Source organism: Aedes aegypti, chromosome 2 (assembly GCF_002204515.2).
Source record: "Aedes aegypti strain LVP_AGWG chromosome 2, AaegL5.0 Primary Assembly, whole genome shotgun sequence".
Classification (NCBI taxonomy): domain Eukaryota; kingdom Metazoa; phylum Arthropoda; class Insecta; order Diptera; family Culicidae; genus Aedes; species Aedes aegypti.
In genome coordinates this window covers 77,872,876-77,893,796 of record NC_035108.1, presented here as the reverse complement: position 1 = coordinate 77,893,796, position 20,921 = coordinate 77,872,876, and the positions used below count along the sequence as shown (strand labels likewise).

Here is a 20,921-nt window from a genome sequence, read left to right as displayed (position 1 = left end):
AGATTTTAGGTGCCGATTGAGCATGTTTGATAAAACAAGCATCCTGTTTTCAGTTAAAGAATGTTTAAGAAGTTAATGATATTGTTATTTATACTAGCTATATACAAGAATTCACTATTGATGTAATATATGGATATTGAATAAGTTTCAACGCGCGATTATAATACTTCAGTTTTCGTGCTGTTGTATTGGTGTATGTGGTGGGAAACCAATCAGTTTGGTGATTCTAACGGTAACAAATAGCACGACGAAAGGAAAGTCGATAATCTATCATCATTATGATTTCAGTCCTAATTTCATGATCCGTTTAATAAATTCCGCGTATGATTCGGCAATTTTAACAATTTATACATGTGTATTCGATGAAAACAGACTACGAGTATTTATTACCTTGCAACACATTCCTAAGTGATCAGATATTTACCATTTTCTACAGCCTAATTTAATAATACCTACATTGGTTGTAACAAAAATTTGATCTTGGGATGTTGATTTGCCTCCTAATCATAGTTTCGACAATAGTCACATGCTTACTATCCCTTATGGCAGTGTTGTTGATTCTATTGTCTATCGCTCATCAGTTTCGCGCCACCCGGCAGGGACTTGGTCCTATGTACCCAATACTCTGCTGTGTCTAAACTTCACGCAATACATTCTGTAGATGTGTGATACAGTTTGCGGAATATTATGATTTATCACTTCGTTCAGATGGAAAATTCTGTTATGGTACCATATTCACATATCAGATAACTCCCACCTGGAACGATGTAATACATCGGAGACATGTAGATTCAGATGTATGTATACGATCTATGCCTAGTTCGGCTCTGATCGACAGGCAATCAGTGTATTCAGTTTTTCAACTAGCTTGAAGCGATGAACGTTTCAAGACAAGCTCTCCACTATATCTGCTACACGCAGAGAAAACAATTTTGATATCAAATATATTCTGAATCATTACAACAAATTTTCTGTATTATTTGCCGGCTTATAATAGCCTTTCATTGTTTTAATAACTGTTAGTGATTTAGTTTAAAAATATTTATTTTTGAATTTGACAGCTGAGTATAACGCGGTTTAACTAAATAAATATTTGATTGAATACGTTTTTCTTTTGAAACAACAATATTGTTGCATTAAAGTAAAAAATTACTGTTTTAGAACAACGCATAACTGTTTTTTGATTTTACAATATTTTTATTTGAAATAATAACATCTTTTTATCGCCTGCAGTCCCCTCTTTCTTTATTTTGTTTTTATTTTGGAATGAATAAAAACGATTATAGATTAATTCATTTTCATTTTTCATTCTAATTCATATGTTACAAGTAATGTAAGTATCTGGGCCACTTTCCAAATGTATAATCGTTGGATTCCTGCTCTGCAATTAACGGGATGAAATTAGCAGCTCAACTTCCTTCTACTAAAGTAGTATCAGCGTTTCAATACGCAATTATGTAAAACATTTAATTAGAATAAATATTAAATAAATGGGCATTACTTACCGAGAGTAGTTTTAAAAGTTGTTTCAGATATTTCAAAACAATTGATTGAACTTTTACAGAAAAATGAATGAACCTTTCCGCGTCGTACATTTGCGCTTTTGATTAGAACAAAAAACAAAAATGGCGGGTCACTTTACACTCCAACAATGAAAATAATTGAAACAAAAAATTTTCCAGTTGAAATTAAATTAGTTTTTGTTGTTTTAAAAATATATCTCATCGAAAATGCTGACCGTAGTTTCAACAATATATCTGATTTGTTTTGATAAAAATCATTGTTGTTTTAACGCAATTTCTTCAATTACAACAAATTGACAATGATTGTTGAAAATAACAAAAATTATCATTGTTTTGAATGACTGTCAATTCTCTGCGTGTAGCAATCACCGGTCATCGATAGACATTTCGGTTCTTTTCTGCTAAAGAAAGATCCGATTGTATGCCAAAGACTATGGCTCATGCTTTTCAATACAGCTGGAAAAACAAGAACTACACCCAGCACCAAATAGTACGTAACTATGAGGCGGACCGGAAGGTTTGATGAGCAATCCCCACCTACAATGAAGAGAAGACCCTCCTCTGTCTTCCAGCGGTGATAGTTTTTATTTTGGTCCATTTATCTGCTTTATAACAACGAGCTACACACTCGGTTACTAATGGTTGTTAAAGCGAAGATACATAGAAGCCAAACCTCTAATTTTCAAAAGCACGAGTCTAGAGAAGCAGACAACCGGTAACTCACTGGTCACTCGCTGATGTTGACCGCATTCAATAAAATGTTCAACGCAAAAGGTTGTCAGGTTCTCTAGATTTGTGCTCTTGAAAATTCGAGGTTTGCCTTAGATGCATCTTCACGTTAGGACGAGATCATAAGTTTTGCGAGAAATATTTCTTAATAACTTCTTACATCATTATGATCAATTTAAGTAGGTACAATTTTCAAGGTTTTTCATGGAACACAATTTTAAATGACTCTTGAGACAGTTTTGAGATTATGCGTATATCATTTCTGGACAAACATTTGAAAAGGGCCCAAGAGGTCTTGAGCCTTTTTTCAGAAACGTTGCTGTTGAGCCCTTTTTAGCCCGACCACGCAAACTAACACCGCTATAAGAAAGATTGGTGTTAGCTCTTCCTGATAGAGGTATTGGTGAGCGTGATCGAATTGAATTGGGCTCAACAGCGTCTTGCAAAGCCAATGTTTACCAATGTCGATGTGCCCTTTTGAAATGTTTGTCCAGATTTATGCTTATTACAGCTCTCTTGACCAAGAACAACTTTACCTTCCATGCCAAGGTGTTCAAATGGTTTGATCTTGCAGTTTGCCCCGTATTTCCATACGTTCAACGCAATGTGCGTCGGTACAAAAACACATATCCATAAATAACTTCACACAAAATTTAAAAAAAAAAAATGTTCTGGATCTCCCGACCGATTTTTTTTTTTTTTTGATTTTGGTCGCAAATGAAAGAGCAAAGTCTAATTGTTTTTAGTTCGAAATCTCAGACTTACCTATTTTTTTGTAATAAAGTTATTCCACACAGACACCGTGCATACTCTGCACATTGAATTTATTAACAACATTAAATTTATTAACAACTATTAAATTTGCAATTACATTTCAAAACCCTATACAAAATTATAACATTGCAAAATTGCATGAACCTATTTCATGTTTCTATAATTCACAAGCATAACGAAAACGTAAGCATAAAAAAGAAAAATGGTCATTGGCATAGTAAGCTCTCAGTTAATAACTGTGGAAGTGCTCATAAGAACACTAAGCTGAGAAGCAGGCTCTGTCCCAGTGAGGACGTAACGTCAGAAAGAAGAAAAGTGAAAACCGAGTAGGTTCAGAGTGAAATGCGTATAATTGTGTCTGTAGAATAGGATGAATCAAGAGGGTAGGTTCGTTTACTATTCGGAGATAAGGCTGTTTAGATAGTTTTTCGAGATTTGCTCGAGGCGCGCGAATGTGCAAAAAGACTTAGAATTGCTTTTTTTATGATTTGCCTGGAATACTGATCGAGATGTGTATTTTATGCCGGCAAGCGCTAATGCAGTTCACCAGATTGCTCGTCCATGCACATAGTCAACATTTGGGAGATATGAAAGAATGCACCTATTAATCTTAATGAAAACAGATGAAATTTGGACTCCTTTCAGGATGCTAGTCAAGATACGTATGGGGAATTCAAAATCCGAGAACGCGTTCGAACGTTATTAAAACGTGGATAGGCCTGATGCAAATCGATTTGACCCGTTTTATTCCATCTCACACTCTTATTACACATACACCAATTAGTTATAACAAAAGGCGAACGAAAAGTCATAAAGTTGGATACCCGTCTTTTGTGGAGCAATTTGACATATTCTTAAACTATATTTTTAAAACCTAGGAGCAAAATGGTCGAACTCAATATTTTTCTCTCTTACCTAACCTTCACATACATATTGACTAAGAAGAACAAATCGACAAAAAGATGATACCCGTACAATTCGTATGATGGCCCTCTCAAAAAGCTACCCAATGTCATATTTAAAAATGCCTAAAACTAAAGTAAATTGATTGTTTATCAATAGCTGTACAAGTGAAACAGTTTGTTGACTTTTGGATAAATCTGATAAATATGTAATTGTTGGAGAGCAGGTACATCACACGCCCTGTAGCGGAGGTGTCTGGAGGTAAACATATTTAAGATAGAGGTAAGAGAAGAATTGTAATAAAAGTGTGACAGTGAATAAAAGAGAGGTGCTGACGTGGTAGCAATATCAGTCAGTAGCCTGTGGTGTGGAACAGAAGAGCCTTGTTGTTTTGTAGTCGTTTTATTTCAACAGTAATCATATTCTAGTAACTATTTCATAGTATTTATCTTATACGATTTGTCTCCAGTTCATCGAAAATCAATGGAGCTCTAAAGCTACCAGAAAGGGTTAAAAACAAGGTGAACTCACTTACCCTTTTTCTAATTATACGTCGATTGTATATATCGGTAAAACAGCGACTTTATTTATTTAATCTTATTTGAAAGAAACGTAAAAAACTAATAAAACCAACATGTATCCCTCAAGTAACTACATGTTTGTGATCTAATGAACATATTCAAGCCATAAAATAATAATAAAATGCGCAGACCTTGCACATCCCACCACCATGACATTTGTTTTGAATTGAATTATAAATCTTAAAAAGTGACTATGGGTTTACTTACTTTATTCTACTAAAAAGTTTCCTCTGTCGAAACCCGGGATTGAACCGGGGACCTTTAGATCTTCAGTCTAACGCTCTCCCAACTGAGCTATTTCGGCTCGATGAAAATAGGGCATTGATAACAGCACTAGGTGATAAAAATAATTTCTTAAACACATAAGTATTTCGATCCAATAGATTAAAGCATACCTCTGAAACAGAAAACCAAACCCAACCAACCAAGGTACAATTTCTTCATAGATCTTTAGCTAACAATTCCAAACGAATCGATATCGATCGCTATCGAGGATCATCCACCGATTAACCGGGAACATGATTCAAAGGTTAAAAGGAAGTTTCTTTTAAGCTCCGTAAATTCAACGCCCGCCACGTTTCACATCAAATAAATTAAAGCTCTATTACGTTACAATAAACACATCAAACACAGAAATCGGTCAATAAAAACCCTACTCTACAAAACACAAAAAATATAAGAAAACCCTGATCGAAAACAATTCGTATTCGAGCAAAAGGCACACTATAGCGCAGAAAAATGCATCAATTTCGTTGTCCTCCCGTCCGTCTATCGTCTTTTTGATTGGCACACGTTCCTTTCGCCTACACGAGATCTAAACCCTGACCCCGAATCTCAATCGGTGGCTTTGGTCATTTGCGATAGTTCCGGAATTTTGCGGAACATCTTCTTCCCAATTCCGACCAGCAAGATGATGTGGCAAGTGTGCAGAATGAGGCTACTTACCGCGGTGCTCGGGTAAGTGTTCCAGCTAAACTCTATCAGCAGGAGGAGTAGGAACTTTAGGCTGGTGCTGTACTCGGTGAACCAGGTCAGGTAGGGCAGACTGTGGAAGTACCAGACGTAGAACTGGTAGTGTAGACTGCGAGCGCACACAATTCCGATGAAGTTCGCCAGGAAGATGGGAAGCAGGGCCAGCTGGGTGGCACGATCGAAGTGGATGGAGAACTTGCTGGGTTGGGCCTCTTCAGCTGGAGGTTCCGGGGAGCTGTTGACCACAGGTGATGGGGCGGATTCCTTTCCGGACATCTTCTTGATGCCTTTTTCGAAAGACTTCAGGAACTGTTCCTGCTCTTTGGTGAGCTTTTCTTCAGGCTTCTTCGGCGCCGGTTTTGGCTTTTCCTTCTTCTTCTTTTTCTCTAAGGCGACCTCACGGTTCTTAGCGGCAATTTGTGGCGCGAACATGGCTTCCAGATGCCTGAGGCGACAATAGTTCTGGAAGTATTTGTAGCAGGGTGAAGCGAAGGCAATCAACAGCAGCACGTGCAGTCCTAGGAGTGCGAGATGGAAGGTCTTGTTCTCGAAAATTTCCCGCTCAAGGAAGCGGTAATTAACGGTCCACTTGTGTTCGAAGATGCGACCGAGATCGAAGCTTCCCTTCAAATATTCCCACGGATGTGTCAGCAGGAATGGAGCTCCCAGAAACAATTGAATCACACCGCAAATGGTTAGCTGCACAATTGTCTTCACAAGTCCTAGATTGGTGATGAACATCAGGAAAATGGCCGGAGCGAACAAGAGAATGTTCATTTTTACGGAAACGCCCAAGCTGAGGAAGATGCTGCCCAAAGTCCATCGATTGTCGATGTAAGCGTTCAGTGCAAAGTATAGGAACAGAATCGCTATTGGGTCATTGAACAACCTCAGCACGTAAATCGAATGAATCCGATAGGACGTGAATGTGGTAATGACCAGCACATACGGTGGCAACTTCCGGCTCTTGCTGTACAACCTCAGAACCAATCCCATTTGCAGCAGGTAGATGCCAATAAAGATGTACTGCGCCAGACGGATGTTTTGACCGTGGGACGTGATGAAGTACAGGGCACTGTAGATATAGACAAATCCAGCCGGGTAAACCAATGGACCAGTGTCACCTAGAGAACACAGAACAAACTTATTATTATTATTATTATTGTTATTACCATTAGCTTTATTAGGTAGATTTCTATCCAGTGGTTGGGTCATCTCCAAGAACAAAATTAAATTGGACATCAGGGCACCACGCATACAATAGCCGCCTTATGCCCCAATTTCCGCTCATATGTGTAAAAACATGTTTTTTGTAAAAATACAATATTTTTCATACGGATATCTTCTGAGGTACTGTATTGATTCAAAGTGTTCGAATGCTTCGAGTCCCGGACACCGGCCTTAAATCAATCAAAAAATTTGATTTTGTTTGACAACTTTTATACATGGAGTATGTAGAAGACGTCTTAATTATGGATTCTAGGTGGAAAAAGTAAGAGGTTGTTTCGAGATACAACCGCCAAGTTGACGTTGGATAACGTTAGCTTCTTCTATTTCCTGGCTTGATACCGTCACGAACTTATGAAAGGTTTCTACGGATAAAAATCCAATCATTTTTTTTACTATTTGTTGCATGCCATTCTGATCTATTATGGACATTGTGTAGTATTATTTGGTTGGTTCGGTTAACACTTCAACACCGATAGAATCGGTCGATTGAGGAAGAAGCATGAGCGGTAACCCTCGCTTCCTAAACAAATAGTTCGGTCAAACGTTAGGTCCACGCATGATCCACTAAGATTAGTTGCTTTAGTGGGTTCCGAATCCAGTTTGAGGTTGAGGTACTTCTCCATGAAGTCCGCGAGCTCCATGTTCTCCTCTTTACTTAAATCGATGTTAAAGTTGCTAGTCACGATGATTGGCATGATCTTTTTTTGATACTCGAAGAAGCTCCGCACCATGAAGAACTTATTCTGCTTCGTCGTGGTATCCGGGGAAATGTAGAGCCAAATCTGCGATTCTGGAGCTCGGCCGTCATGGTCCTGCAGGCGGCGTCCTGCGAGTGGCCTAACTGATCGGTATCCGTGGAGAACGCGCTTAAAATGATTTGCAGCATTTCAAACAAAATGGTCTTTTTCAGGGTCACAACAATGCATTTGACGTAAAAGAGTTACAACCAGAGACACTTCATCTATTACTATAAATTGATTATTTAATTTATTTATTTATCAATTATAATTGATTAGTTTTCAACGGAGATCAATGACAAGCAAAGTTTAGGTTCCCGTCGCTCGGGTCGGGCGGCTATGTGTGCATTTACATGTAGGTAGCGACGACGACAACGGCACTATTCATAGTAAGTGATGTTTGTAAGGATGCTTAAAATATATCCTTGAGCCCGATTTCATCTTATAAACTCGTACCAATTAGCTCATACGGTTGAATTAATTAAATTTCTGTTAGGTACCGTAAATTCGGGTGAAATTGATCACTGTGTCACTCGATTTTATTTCTTCCTAATGGAGCACAAATATCAATGTAACCTGCAGTGAATGAACGTTGTTTGTCGTAAGTATGTCCAAATTGTGTGTTGTGAAGTTTTTTGCGTTCAAATATGTTCATTACTATGAAAATAATGTAAAATTTCAAAATCTTGTACGGTGCAGTGTTGACAAACATCAAAAAACTTGTAGTTCTAGATAAGGATTTGGACATCGTATAATCCTGAAAGTTTGTGAGGATACTTAAGATCAAAACTCGTACCAATTCGTTGATTTGGTTGAAATAATTGAATTTCTGTTATACATCAGGAAATTGCATACATTTAGGTGTTTACTGCGTTATTCTTGAAATTTAAACATTCATTATTTCTATAAATATTGTATTGTTAAGAATTTGGCAAGCATATTCGGATTCAGGGAGCTCAAATTTATTATGTGAAGTTGTTTTGAAAACTAACAATAATGGCATTGATAAGTGATCAATATCACCCCGAAATGAGATCTCCAGATTTTTTTTTATTTTAGGCATGGTATTTAGCACTAAAATTACATTTGTTAGAAAATTTCGTTACTTGAGTCAATGAGGCTCACCTTCATACTTGTTTTCCTGCATTCAGTTACTTGGCATTATCAGCCTTGTAGAAATCAAATATTAGTGATTTCCTTAGGAAATTGCCTAAATTTAGGCGTTTTCATCGCAATTCTTGAATTTATTTATTAATTATTTCTTCAAATATTGCATTATTAAGAATTTAGCAAGCATTTTCGGATTCAGGGAGCTCATATTCATCATGTAGAGTCGTTTCAAAATATAACAATAATCGCATTGACAAGTGATCAATTTTACCCCGAAATGGGATTCCCCGATTTTTCATTTAAAGGATGATTTTTAGCACTAAAAACAAATCTTTTAGAAAATTTTGGCACATGAGCCAAAGAGGCTGACCGTCGTACTTGTTTTCCTGCATTCAGTTGTTTGACATTTTCAACATTATTGAAAACAGACAAGAAAAATCATGAAAAATGATCAATTTCACCCGGAATTAGAGTACAAAGACGTCAAAACCTTATAACAGCAAGAAAAATGTGCTTTTCTATGAAAAATAAGACATGCCTCGATATTTACCCTTTTTTCAATAGTTTAGTCATGAAAATCAATAGTTTTCCATATTGGAATAGATTCGTAGAAACATTTCCAATCGATTGGTGCAAAAATCTTTAAAATCTATGCGGGCATTAGTAAGTTATTAACAGTCAAAATCTAACCACTTTTCGTGACGCGAGCGATTTTTCGTTTTTCGAAATTGTACCCCAGTATGTTGCCGTAAGACGTTATCCAACGTCAAAAAACGGAATTTGGTTGTGAAACAACGTGAAAAAGGTCAATTCGATGCAGCACGGTAAGTACCTTTAATAGTTTTGAAATGAAGCCTTTTTACCCTTCTTACAACCATAAGAAGGGTATAAAGATCGCTTGAAAAACTGACTTTTGGCCCGGAGAGCCAAGTCTCATATACTAATCGATAGAGCTCGACGAACTGAGCACATGTCCGTGTGTGTATGTGTGTGTATGTGTATGTGATTACTAGTTACAGAGATATCAATGGAAGAATTTTGAAAAAAATAATAAATTTATTTAGTTGTTCTGATACAAGGTTCCAAATGAATGATGAATAATAATTACTTATAACCTGCATTGAAATGTAAGAAGGGTTCAGTCTCAACATCGGTGGATAAAGTCAGGTTTTGTATTTTAGATTAATTCTTAGCATTGATATTATAAGACTTTGTGAGCAGATATTGGATCACAACTCCAGTTAAATCACTTGATACTGCAATGATCTGATGTTTGCTTTATAATATTTCGTAGTTCCAAATCGAGCATTTTGTTCAGTAGTCTAATACTAACGCGCTCGCCTTTTCCACGAAACATATGAATAAATCTCATTTTCTATGCACAGCATCAGCGCGATGGCTTTTAAATAGACAATCACGCAACAAACAAAAGATCAATGGGTACACGCCTACGTAACAATGTTTGCCTTCATAAAAGTTTCTCAGTGTTATTTTATTTAGCTATCCGTTGTTTATTAAATGTCGTACCTAAAATGAAACTATTATTCAAGCATTATTCGCCCAGAAATAGAGAATCTGTCCAATAACAACTTTTTCATTTATGTAATATACTGCCTATAAACGCATGTCAGTCCCATGTTTGCTGGATTCCCTGTGTACATGGGACAATTATGCGTTTATGGGCAGTATACCTAGTACATGTTTGTTCCATTGACTTGCTTCGGCTGTTCGACAATAGTAACATTATACTTAAATAGGCTCTACAATGTTTATTCAACATTTAAACCACCAGTTGTTATCCATCGAATATCCAGAAATGCTTGTTCAGCGTTTGTCTAATAGGGTTGTATAACGAGTAATTACTGAATTGTGGAAGAAAAGTTGTAGAAGTCAATATTACCTTTGATCACCGTCATTAAAAATAACAGCCCAAAAACAGTATTAATTCAACCACATGTTTATATAAAGTGATTGTTCGTCTATTATTAAACCGTAATAAAGCTGATAGGTTTGATAATTATCTTAAGTCTTGTGTTTAAGACCTTGTGACAAACAAGGTTCAACAATGGAATTTAGACGATGTTTGAACAACATATTTACGATAACCTGTTCGATTATCTTATTGCATCTTTTAATACTGCTGATGTATGTAACCTTGGTTGACGCAGAAGAGATGCAAGTACCTGTAAATCGGAAGGTCGAAGCCGGCATCACAACAATGTTTAATTAATTTAAAAATGAAAAATTTAAATGAAAACCGATTTTTATAGGTACTAATTTACTGAACAGCACGAAGATTTATTATTTTTTCAAATATGTTTTTCTCAACAGCAGGTTTTTGTTGAGTTTCAGACAATTTGATCAACAAAAGGCTAAGGTAAATCATCGAACTGCTCAAGTAGCAAAGTGCTTTTATATAACATATCTCAAGCTGGGGGATGCGAACTTAAAATCAATAAGCAGCCAGGCTGCTGTCAAACAAAAATTTTCGTACAAATAATCAGAGTATGCCTGGAAACGTATGGTCATGATTTCTTCACGCTAAAAATTGTTACACAATTTATGCAACGCAAAGACCATATGTTCTGCCTTGTTGTGATAGCTGCCAAGAACTTCTTCAGGCGAAATTGGATTTTAATCGCCTTACTGTGCAGCAAAAGCTTCTAACGGAGCAGCTCCATGCAAACACCGAAGTGGCTCATCGGTCTAATGTGCAGCAGAACAAACAAAGCATGGTAAATGAAGCTTTCGAAGGGCTCGAGATTTTGATGACCACAATAAAGAATGAGCTTGCTACCATTAAAAAAACCAGTAGTCTAGCTGGTTGCGTAGTAGCAATAAAAAAACATATAACTACAATACTTGATACTGTCACTAAAAAGACGAACGATAACATATCAAAGTCTTTCGAATCTGTGTCATCTAACTTGGCCACTGAGCTCAAAAACATTAATGATGGCATATGCCAAATCAATCAGCTGCACCTGGATTTGTCAGCCACAACCGCAATGTCTTCGAACCCATATCTAGGAGCACTGAACCTTCTACTTCGTCACACGATTCATGCACCAGTTTAAACCACGAAAATGATGCCGATAACTCAGGTTGGCGCTGCCTTGGAACAAGAAAGGTGTGGAGGGCTGACTGGACGGACTACGATGCGCGAAAAATAGTCCGCCTTAAGGTGAATATGAATCGAAGCCAAACCTAAAATTTTCAAGGACACGAATATGGAGAACTAGACATCCGTTTTTACTGAAAACTTAATCGATTGGTCACTAACTGGCGGTGACCAATCGATTACGTTTTCAGCTCAAACGGATGTTCGGTTCTCCAGATTTGTGCTCTTGAAAATTTGAGTCTTAATCAGCAAAAACAGGCGGCAAAGGCTAAGCGGAGAAGGAAGCAAAAAATCAACCGCAATAACACAGCTGACAACGGAATGAATCATCATCCAAGCGACAGTCGAAATCGGAATAGTGCGGCAGGCGGTCACAGCTTTCTACCACCGGACCGAGTACTTTTGGCAGCAGCAAAGGAGAGATTTTCCAGACCACCACAGTGCTCATCATCAGGAACACCGGCTGCTCAACGGCCCATACAATTTCAACAAGGAGAAATTTTGAATCCCAGCCGGACATGCGTCGAAAATCAGCAACCTACGCATGGCAGGCAGTAACAAAGGATTTCTCCCGGATGCTCATCAAATTCAGCTGCATCATGTGAAGCGTGCCATGCTTAACATTCGTGTTTTCGGCGCAATCAACGCACTCCTTAGAGGTAGGACTCAACTTAACGCACTCTATAGAGGTAGGACAAGATAGAAGTTTACTGTACTTGACACATTCCTCATACAGTGAAGAGGTAAGAGACAGCCAAGAATCAGGTATTCCAATTGACTCAACCCAAAACACTTCTTCAAATCCAACACAAATTGGAACAGAAATCGTAGTATATTGCCAAAATTTCAACCGAATGAAAAGTTCGTTGAGGATAAGAGAAATTCATAACAAAATTTTGAGTTGTTCCTTCCCAATAATTTTAGCAAATGAAACAAGTTGGGATGAAGGAGCTAGGAGTGAAGAAGTGTTTGGGTGTAACTACAATGTTTAAAGAGATGACCGGAATTTGGAAACGTCTGAAAAGAAGTCAGGGTGTGGAGTTCTAGTTGCTGTTTCAATTCAATTTAATTCGGAAATTATCAGAATCCGAACATGTTTGGGTGAAAATGCTTGTGGAAGGCGAAACACATGTGTTTGCCTCGGTATACTTTCCCCCAAATAACGCTCGTAAAAACTCTTATGATAAATTTTTACAAATCGCTGACGAAATCATGTCTAAGCTCTCTCCAGAAGTAAAAGTGCACATATTCGGAAATTTTAAGGTGACACATCTCGGAATCCAAACATGGCAGGCACAATGGCCGGCTTGTGCCCCTACTCACGATTTCAAAGGTACTAATCTGCTAGAATAATGAACGTACAAAGTCAATCTTCTTATTTTAAGCTTTCTGGTAGTGCACAAAGCTAAAATAGAAATGACACTGTAGTTTGATGCTTCTTTCGCGAGATTTGTGCCTTCAAAGTTTTGGTACATTATTGAATTTTGATTCCAAGCTGTTTCATCTTAATCAAAGAAGCATTGACTTTATTCCAGACGCTGACAATGAGTGCATCTTGCTTCCAATCGTTGGTGATAACGAAACATTGCAATTTTTATTTTACAAAATCGCTAGCTTAGGCCTCAATCTAGTTAACCACATTAAAAATAAGCAAAATAACTATTTAGATTTTTTATTAACGAATATGTATGAGGACTTCTGTTTGTCTGAATCACTAACCCCATTATGGAAAAATGAAGCATTCCATACGGCAATTGAGCTCTCAATTTTTGTACACAAGAATAACAGACCTGATGACTGCGTATATGAAGAAGTTTTTCAATATCATTCTGCAAATTATGAAAATATTAGGGAAAGGTTAAATAGGATAGATTGGCAAACGATTATAAGAAGCGAAAGAAATGTCGAAGCCTCAGTCGACGTATTTTACAAATTGTTATTTGAAATTATTCTTGACGAGGTTCCATTAAAAAGAATAAGACGAAGAAACCATTCCAAGACTCCAGTGTGGTACAAGTGGCAATTTGAAACAACTTTTTCAAAGACATGATTTTTTTATCTCGTATACTTTTTGTGATATACGCCTCTGTATGAGAGTGACCCCTAAAAATCATATTTTTTATCATAACTTTTTTCCAAGATTTTTTACATTTTTTGTTTTTTTTTACAAAGTTGTTTAGACATGATTAACATGTCATCACGCTATCTTTTAAAATAACAAAGTTATTCAAATATTACTCTTTTTTAAGGGGTAGTTTAAGCCCCAATACCTGCTTCCGGCGCATGGCGCAGACGACCCTTACCATTATGAAAGTACGGTATCTTCCCTTTCGGCATACGATAAAAACGTTCATCTACAGTCATCGCTCCCTTACTCGATATTGAAGGGACCATCGAGTTAGAGAGATATCGAGTTACAGAACACAAAACCAGTGTAACTGCGATCCAAGGGACCATCGAGGTAGCCATGAATACCAACTTTTACTATGGTTCTCTAACTCGATATCGAGTTACGGAATATCGAGTAAGGGAGAGTTAACTGTATAAGAGTCTTTTCATGCGTTTTTACTATCAAATAAATTAATCTTATGAAGCCGAAATCGACCGAAAACTTCTCTACTTTAAGAGATAGAGAGTTGTGATGATCAACAAAATAACACGTTTTAAGATATCAAACAACTTTGTAGAATACATAAAAACTGTTAAAAATCTCGTCAAAGAGTTAACCTTAATATGGACCTTAGATCTTTTTCAACCCAGTTCAAAATTCAAATCAATGTAACTTTTGATTAAAATAACCTAGCACCAATTTTGTGTCAATTATTTTTTTGTAGGAAATTTTATATTTGCTAAAACAAAACCATTCAATTAGGTCGCGAATGTTGAAAATCTTACTTTCGCCGTTTTGTAAATCCGGAAAACGTTCTAAAAGTGAAAAATCTAGTTGGGTTGGAGCGGAACATGTAGAATTTGGTCTGTGAAATACGTAGGATCAATAAAGTAAGTTTATTCACTTTTTTGACTTGAGACTATTTGAATAAGTTTTCGAGATTTTGTTGAGCGCAACATTAACCTCAAAGGAGCGGCATCTGGTGCACTGACGGTAACCTCCCAAATCACAAAATCCGCCCAGCAACTCACCTCTCAGTTCAGCGTAGTTGGTAGTTCCGTTCAGGAAGCCTTCGCACTCCTGCATATAAGCCTTCCAGTCGATTTCCGTATACGGAACCTTCCGCACGACGAAAACGTTCAGCACCAGCTCGGCGGCCAGAATAAGCCACGACACCAGCGGAAGCCGGGCCGGATCGAAGATCAGCGATTTTACAAACGCCACATTCAGATACTGCTTCTGCCAGTGGCTCCACAACGATACTTCTTTGGATGATTTTCCGTGGCCGGATGTGCTGCCCCGTTTGGCCGAATGGCTCTTGTTTTTCCCGGCTCCCGGTGGGGCCATGTTGACTGAACTGAACCTGCTTTTTCTGTCTCTCGTCGCGACTCGACGTTCTATTTTGATCACTTACGACGAGTACCGTTTGAACGAGCGAGCGGCGGCACGAAGTGAGAGAAGTTATCGGTATCTCTGTTTTGTGCTTTCTTCGCAATCGGCACTCAATCGGTGTGGGTGGAAGGGTGCCAGCGTGTTCAGCGCAAAATGAAGCGTCGCTGCATTGCACAGTGGGCTAAATGTATAATGCTATGGGTCACTGCACTGTTGTGTTTGCATGGGATTTTAACGTTTATTGGCCTTGTTGTTTACAATTTTTGTAAAGGAGTGAAAGTGAGGGAACGATTCTTATGCAGGGCCCCATGGCCAAAACCGGGAAACCGATATGAAATCCTTCTACGCCTATTTGTCCCATGTTCTCTGTAAACATTATGGGCCGTGAGACCTGGAACTTTTTTTGAACACGTTTGAAGTTAGTACACACTTAGATGAAGGCTCAAGAATCCATCATTCAATCATGATGATTGCTCATCAAAAATTGAAAACCAGTTTTTTCGTTCAAATTTCAATCATTTCCAATGAAAATCTATCATTTCATCATGCTATTTCAGATAGCAAGTGCAATGCAATGATAGATTTTTTTGAGCATTGCTTCAATTTTGAGCAAAAAATCTGGTTTTGAAAATTCGGAAAACGATGATGGTTGTTTCACAGACAAACAGACGTAACGCGACTATTTGAATTTTCACTTGTTTTCTTCATAAATTACTGGGGTCGGTAAAATTTTACTGGGTTTTGGAACTACCGAAAAAGTCAGTGAAATGAAAACTGTCGCCACGCGTAATTGAAAAGAAAATTTCACCATGTTTTATTTTTTATCAATATATGATATAAAAAGAAAGCTCTTTGCAAAATTTCAGTACAAAATCTCAGTTTTTCGATTTCTGACATTTTTTTTAGTTTACTGACTTTTTCGGTAGTTCAAAAACCCAGTTATTTTTACCGAACAGATAGAGTGTGTGTGGAAATCGCTGAAATGTCATTGAGTCTACTATTTAAATATTCATTATTTTTTTATAATGACGAAAATATTTAAAAAAAATAAAATAATTCAAAATCAGTATATTACTATAACAGTTGTTGTAAATGGTTGTGGATAGTTTCGGAAACAGTGCAAGTATGGTTCATATTTATGCGGGTGGTCATTTTGATATCGACTCATAGAGGTTTGATTTTATTTCACTAGTCCCATGACTCTTGTAAGAACACAAAATATTTATATCAGCCAAAAGAGTATCGATAATTAGTAAAATTAAATAAATTATCAAATTTTCTGGTAAAAATCACGCATTAATCTTCAGTTTTTTTTTTCTTAAATCTGGCACAAACAATTTGTTTGCACGTCTCGACATCTATAGAAATTTCGTGTAGTAGCGTGGATGTGAAATACCGGGTACCCCCGTTGGTTTGACCACATTTAATCTGAACACTTTTCAATCTGTACCCCGCTAATTTGCACATCGTTCAGATTTAAAATGGTTCAAACGTCATTTAGCTCATGAAACGGAGTGAAGTGAGATGGAACGCCGTGGAACGGAACGCAGAATCAGAACAAAACAGTGAAAGAGGTAACCAGAAACTCGTTTCTAGGGTGACTAGATGTTCAAATTAAAAATGAACCCCGATGGTTTGCATGAGGTACCGTTCAAATTAGCGGGGGTGCACGGTAACTGATTATATTTTCGCAAAATTTTAACTTATCCAGCTTTTTACGCTAGCCATAAAAGTAAGAGGGGTGATTCGATTTTGACGTTGCTTGCTAACAGAATTTATGGCTTGGTCTTAGTAGGCTGTTATTTAGGATTGTTGATTTGGCTGTCAATGATTTTCACTTTATTTGTGAGTGGCAATTTCTGTGTATTCGCATTGTTGTTGAATATTTATCTCATCTAGGTACTGAATAATTAAATTTGTTTTCAATTTTAGAGATTCAAGATCCACGAAACTGCGTTTCAGGAAAAAATCAAATCGTCTAATCGAAATTGAGATTACAACGAGACTCAATAATCATAAAATCTGCTGGACTGTCCCCACTCATATGTGTCCTGACAAGTTATAAATAAAGGCTATGGAAATCGCATTTACATCAGGGAAATAAAAAGTTATAAAATATGTCGTTTTTACACAAATTGACAAGAATTTTGCTGAAAATTTTACGAGAGAAGCATGGCCTGAGGGGATTGAAATAAGGTTTCTTTTATTTCTATGTAAAACGTGAACCATTGCTTTTTTAAATATGTTTGGACAGAACATTTGTCTAATCCAAGGTCTAATCTAATTGGAACTTATTTCAAGCATGGGCTTGTTTGAATATTGACATAAATATTCGAGGTTTAGAAATCTACGAGAAGTGGATCTTTAATTGCATACATTGTTTTAAACCCAAATGCTTTGCAGAAGTAAGCCCCCACCCCCTTCAATGGATCAGCTTTGTAAGGACAACGTCAAAGCAAAAGCAATCACTACAAACACTGCTCTTAAACGGGTTAGCCACGCCGGTCAATTGTACTCCATAATCTCTAAAAGAATGTCACATTTTATTTCTCTGCTCATTCATGGAGAATCCAATCCATTATCTTAGTTTTGGTGAACTTTGTACATACGAGCATATTCTGTCGAATAGGTCTAATCCGATGCACTATATTACTGAAGTTGTCCATTTTGATTGACCTTAAAGTAGAAGAAAAAGCAAATACAAAAACAAGAAATAAACAGCAATTTTAACTTTCATTTCCTGAAATAAACCACTTTTGACTTTCCATGCCAACACATATTTTTCTTCATTGCAATGCTTACTGGGATCCAACCATATAAATTATGGTGTGGGCAAGACATGTCAGAAAGGGATGATTCAAAATTTATAGCATGCTTGCGTAAAAAGCTGGATATGCTTTCTGACAATTTACTGAACAAACTTTCCTAAGTAACCGATATGTTTTGGAGCCTTTAACTATAAGCAAACAATGAAAAACGGCACGTTAGTTCACCCCTCGGTCCCCTACAAATTGTTTCACCTCGAAAAAATGCAGACCCCTTTTTCCTCTATGGTTTTGCCACCACGTTGTGGTGAATTTAAGATCAGCTGGCATGACTAGATGATTTTTGTTTATGGTTTCATTCATCATATCATAATGGTTCCGCTGGTTTCGCTCCATCCTTCCTTCACGGTTCCTGAAGTCTCCGTAATCACCACGGAAACCACCTTAACCGCTTCGGCCGGTTATGACCGCACCCGACGAACACTACACGGTTCTGTAACGCAAGGATTGTAGTCGACAGATGCCTGATCTCTCTGTTTTGTGCCGGCGAGGATTGAATAAGCCGGAAGCTTCCCGCCTAGAGGCAGCAACAGTCGCTCAAAATTTCCTTGCGCGGCTGTTGCTGTCTTAAGGCGGAAATCTTCCGGATCAACAGCCAACATATAGATTTAGGCATTTGCCGGTATGAATAGTAAAAGAGCATCTTTAACGGGGGCGACTATTTGGGTGATTAAAATGATCACCCCCAGAGTTGTCATTTTAGTTTAGTCACTCATTCTCACACCGGTGGCTACCATATTTAGTAACTCGTTACCGTACCGGTCGTTGCTTTTTGGGTTAACATATGAGTTGTGAAAATAATGGTGATCAATTCAGGTTGGGAATTTTTGTAACTCTGCTGGAATATCTATTATATTCTGGTGCGGAATTATTAGAATTCCATCGGAAATTTTTGAGATTGTTTATGAATCCAACTGGATGCTAATTTGATTGGAACCCTTGCCAATTCTACCGGAATCCTTGTAAATCCTACAAGAAATATTGCAAATTTGACCGTAATTATTATGAATCTGACTGGAATCCTTGGGATTCCGACTGGAATTCCAGTCAGAATCCCGAGGACTCTAATCTGAATCCCGAGGATTCCAGCCGGAATCCCTAAGATTCCAGCCGAAATCCCGAGGATTCCAGCCGGAATCCCGAGGATTCCAGTCGGACTTCCAAGGATTCCAGTCGGAATCCCAAGGATTCTAGTCGGAATTCGGAGGTTTCTAGTCGGAATTATAAGGATTTCAGTCGGAATTCAAAGGATTCCAGTCGGAATCCCAAGGATTCTAGTCGGAATCAAAAAAATTCCAGTCGGAATCCCAAGGATTCCAGTCGGTATTTTTATCAAAATCTCTTTCCATTCCAGTCAGAATCTCGAGGATTCCAGCCGAAATCCCGAGGATTCCAGTCGAAATCCCGAGGATTCCTGGCGGAATCCCGTGGACTCCAGTCGGAATTCTAAGGATTCCAGTCGGAATCCCAAAATCCCATAATACTCCGAAATCGATAAATTCTTACGAGGATTTTCGAATATTTCATAAACTTCTATCGGATTTCCAATAATTGCATCAGATTCCTAGTATTCTTATCAAAATCTTGAAGGTTTACCCGAATTCCCAAAATTTTGAAATTTCTACTTCATGCGCATCATGCATCAGATTTCCAAAACTTCAACCAGAATTTCATATCCCACACCGTATGCTTGAATTCAAATCGAATAGCAGCGCAACTATCGCGCTGCTAAATTTGCTCACCCGATGCTTTCCGAAGGCAGCGCTGTCATTTTGCTACCCCGGTTAGCAGCGCCCGGTACGGATCAGCGTAATGATACTGCGCTATGTAATTTAGTTTAGTCGCGCACCGTTACGGCTGCTCTAATAGAACTAGCGGTACCGTAACTGTTGGGTGGATGAGAGATTTGTGCTAGGGGATGGTTTTGAATTTTGAATCTGTGAAGGAAAATATACCTTCCCAAACCTGAATCGAGTTGGAGTTGAAACTTCGATTCAAAACGGGTTGCGCCAGTTCCAACCTGGTTCAAAAACGTTTGTTTGAGTAATTTGAAATTATTTTCGATGGCGCTCCTGTTTGGGGCACCCTGACCGGGATCAAGGTCAGCTTGTGCGCGCAACTGATTTGACGTTTCCAAATGTAAACAGCATCCCAATGCAGGGGTGGAATCGAAAAACTGTTGCAAAATCACAACGCTGATACCCATAGCTGTGCCCATAGGGTTGAACAAACTGTGCCGCATCTCGAATTATTTTTCAAAATATGATGAGTATCCTTGTTTTCAGAAATTTGTAAGAAAATCAGGAGTGCACACAAACAAAATCTGAAAGCGTTAACATTCATTGAAAGTTATTGTCTTTTGAAGAAAAACACAAAAACTGGGGGTTAGATCTGACCTTGGATCTGACGGAAATGGTCTATTGAATTGAATATATTAAATAGATGTTGGCGATGAATGAAAATTTGTTTTTTACACGTTGGTTAAGCCATTTTCTAAAACAAAATAGATTCTAATGAAATGTTCAATAAAAACGTCTCATTATTCTCCTTTTATTAATTTCTTCTTCTTCTTGGCATTAACGTCCTCACAGGGACAGAGCCTGCTTCTCAGCTTAGTGTTCTTATAAGCACTTCCACATTTATTAACTGAGAGCTTTCTTTGCCAAATTTGCCATTTTTGCATTCGTATATCGTGTGGCAGGTACGATGATACACTATGCCCAGGGAAGTCAAGGAAGTTTCCATTATGAAAAGATCCTGGACCGACCGGGATTCGATCCCAGACACCTTCAGCATGGCTTTGCTTTGTAGCCGCGGACTCTAACCACTCGGTTAAGGAAGACCCCTTTATTAATTTATACGTCCGTTTTTTTTCACGTTTCGTTTTCCACAATCGTCTATTGCCGTACTTCCT

General features: G+C 37.8%; 1 protein-coding gene and 1 non-coding gene across 2 annotated transcripts; both read right to left on the bottom strand.

The window, feature by feature from the left end:
• Positions 1-4,741: 4,741 nt before the first annotated feature.
• Trnaf-gaa lies at positions 4,742-4,814 on the bottom strand. Its single transcript has one exon. It is a non-coding gene; the product is annotated as a tRNA-Phe (tRNA).
• Positions 4,815-5,087: 273 nt separating this feature from the next.
• LOC5574793 (lethal(2)neighbour of tid protein 2) lies at positions 5,088-15,259 on the bottom strand. The gene is made up of 2 exons (XM_001655300.2): positions 14,822-15,259; positions 5,088-6,606 (listed from the first exon to the last, which is right to left on the bottom strand). The coding sequence occupies exons 1-2, from the start codon at positions 15,135-15,137 to the stop codon at positions 5,345-5,347; spliced, it is 1,578 nt and encodes a 525-aa protein (XP_001655350.2). The 5' UTR covers positions 15,138-15,259; the 3' UTR covers positions 5,088-5,344.
• Positions 15,260-20,921: the final 5,662 nt, after the last annotated feature.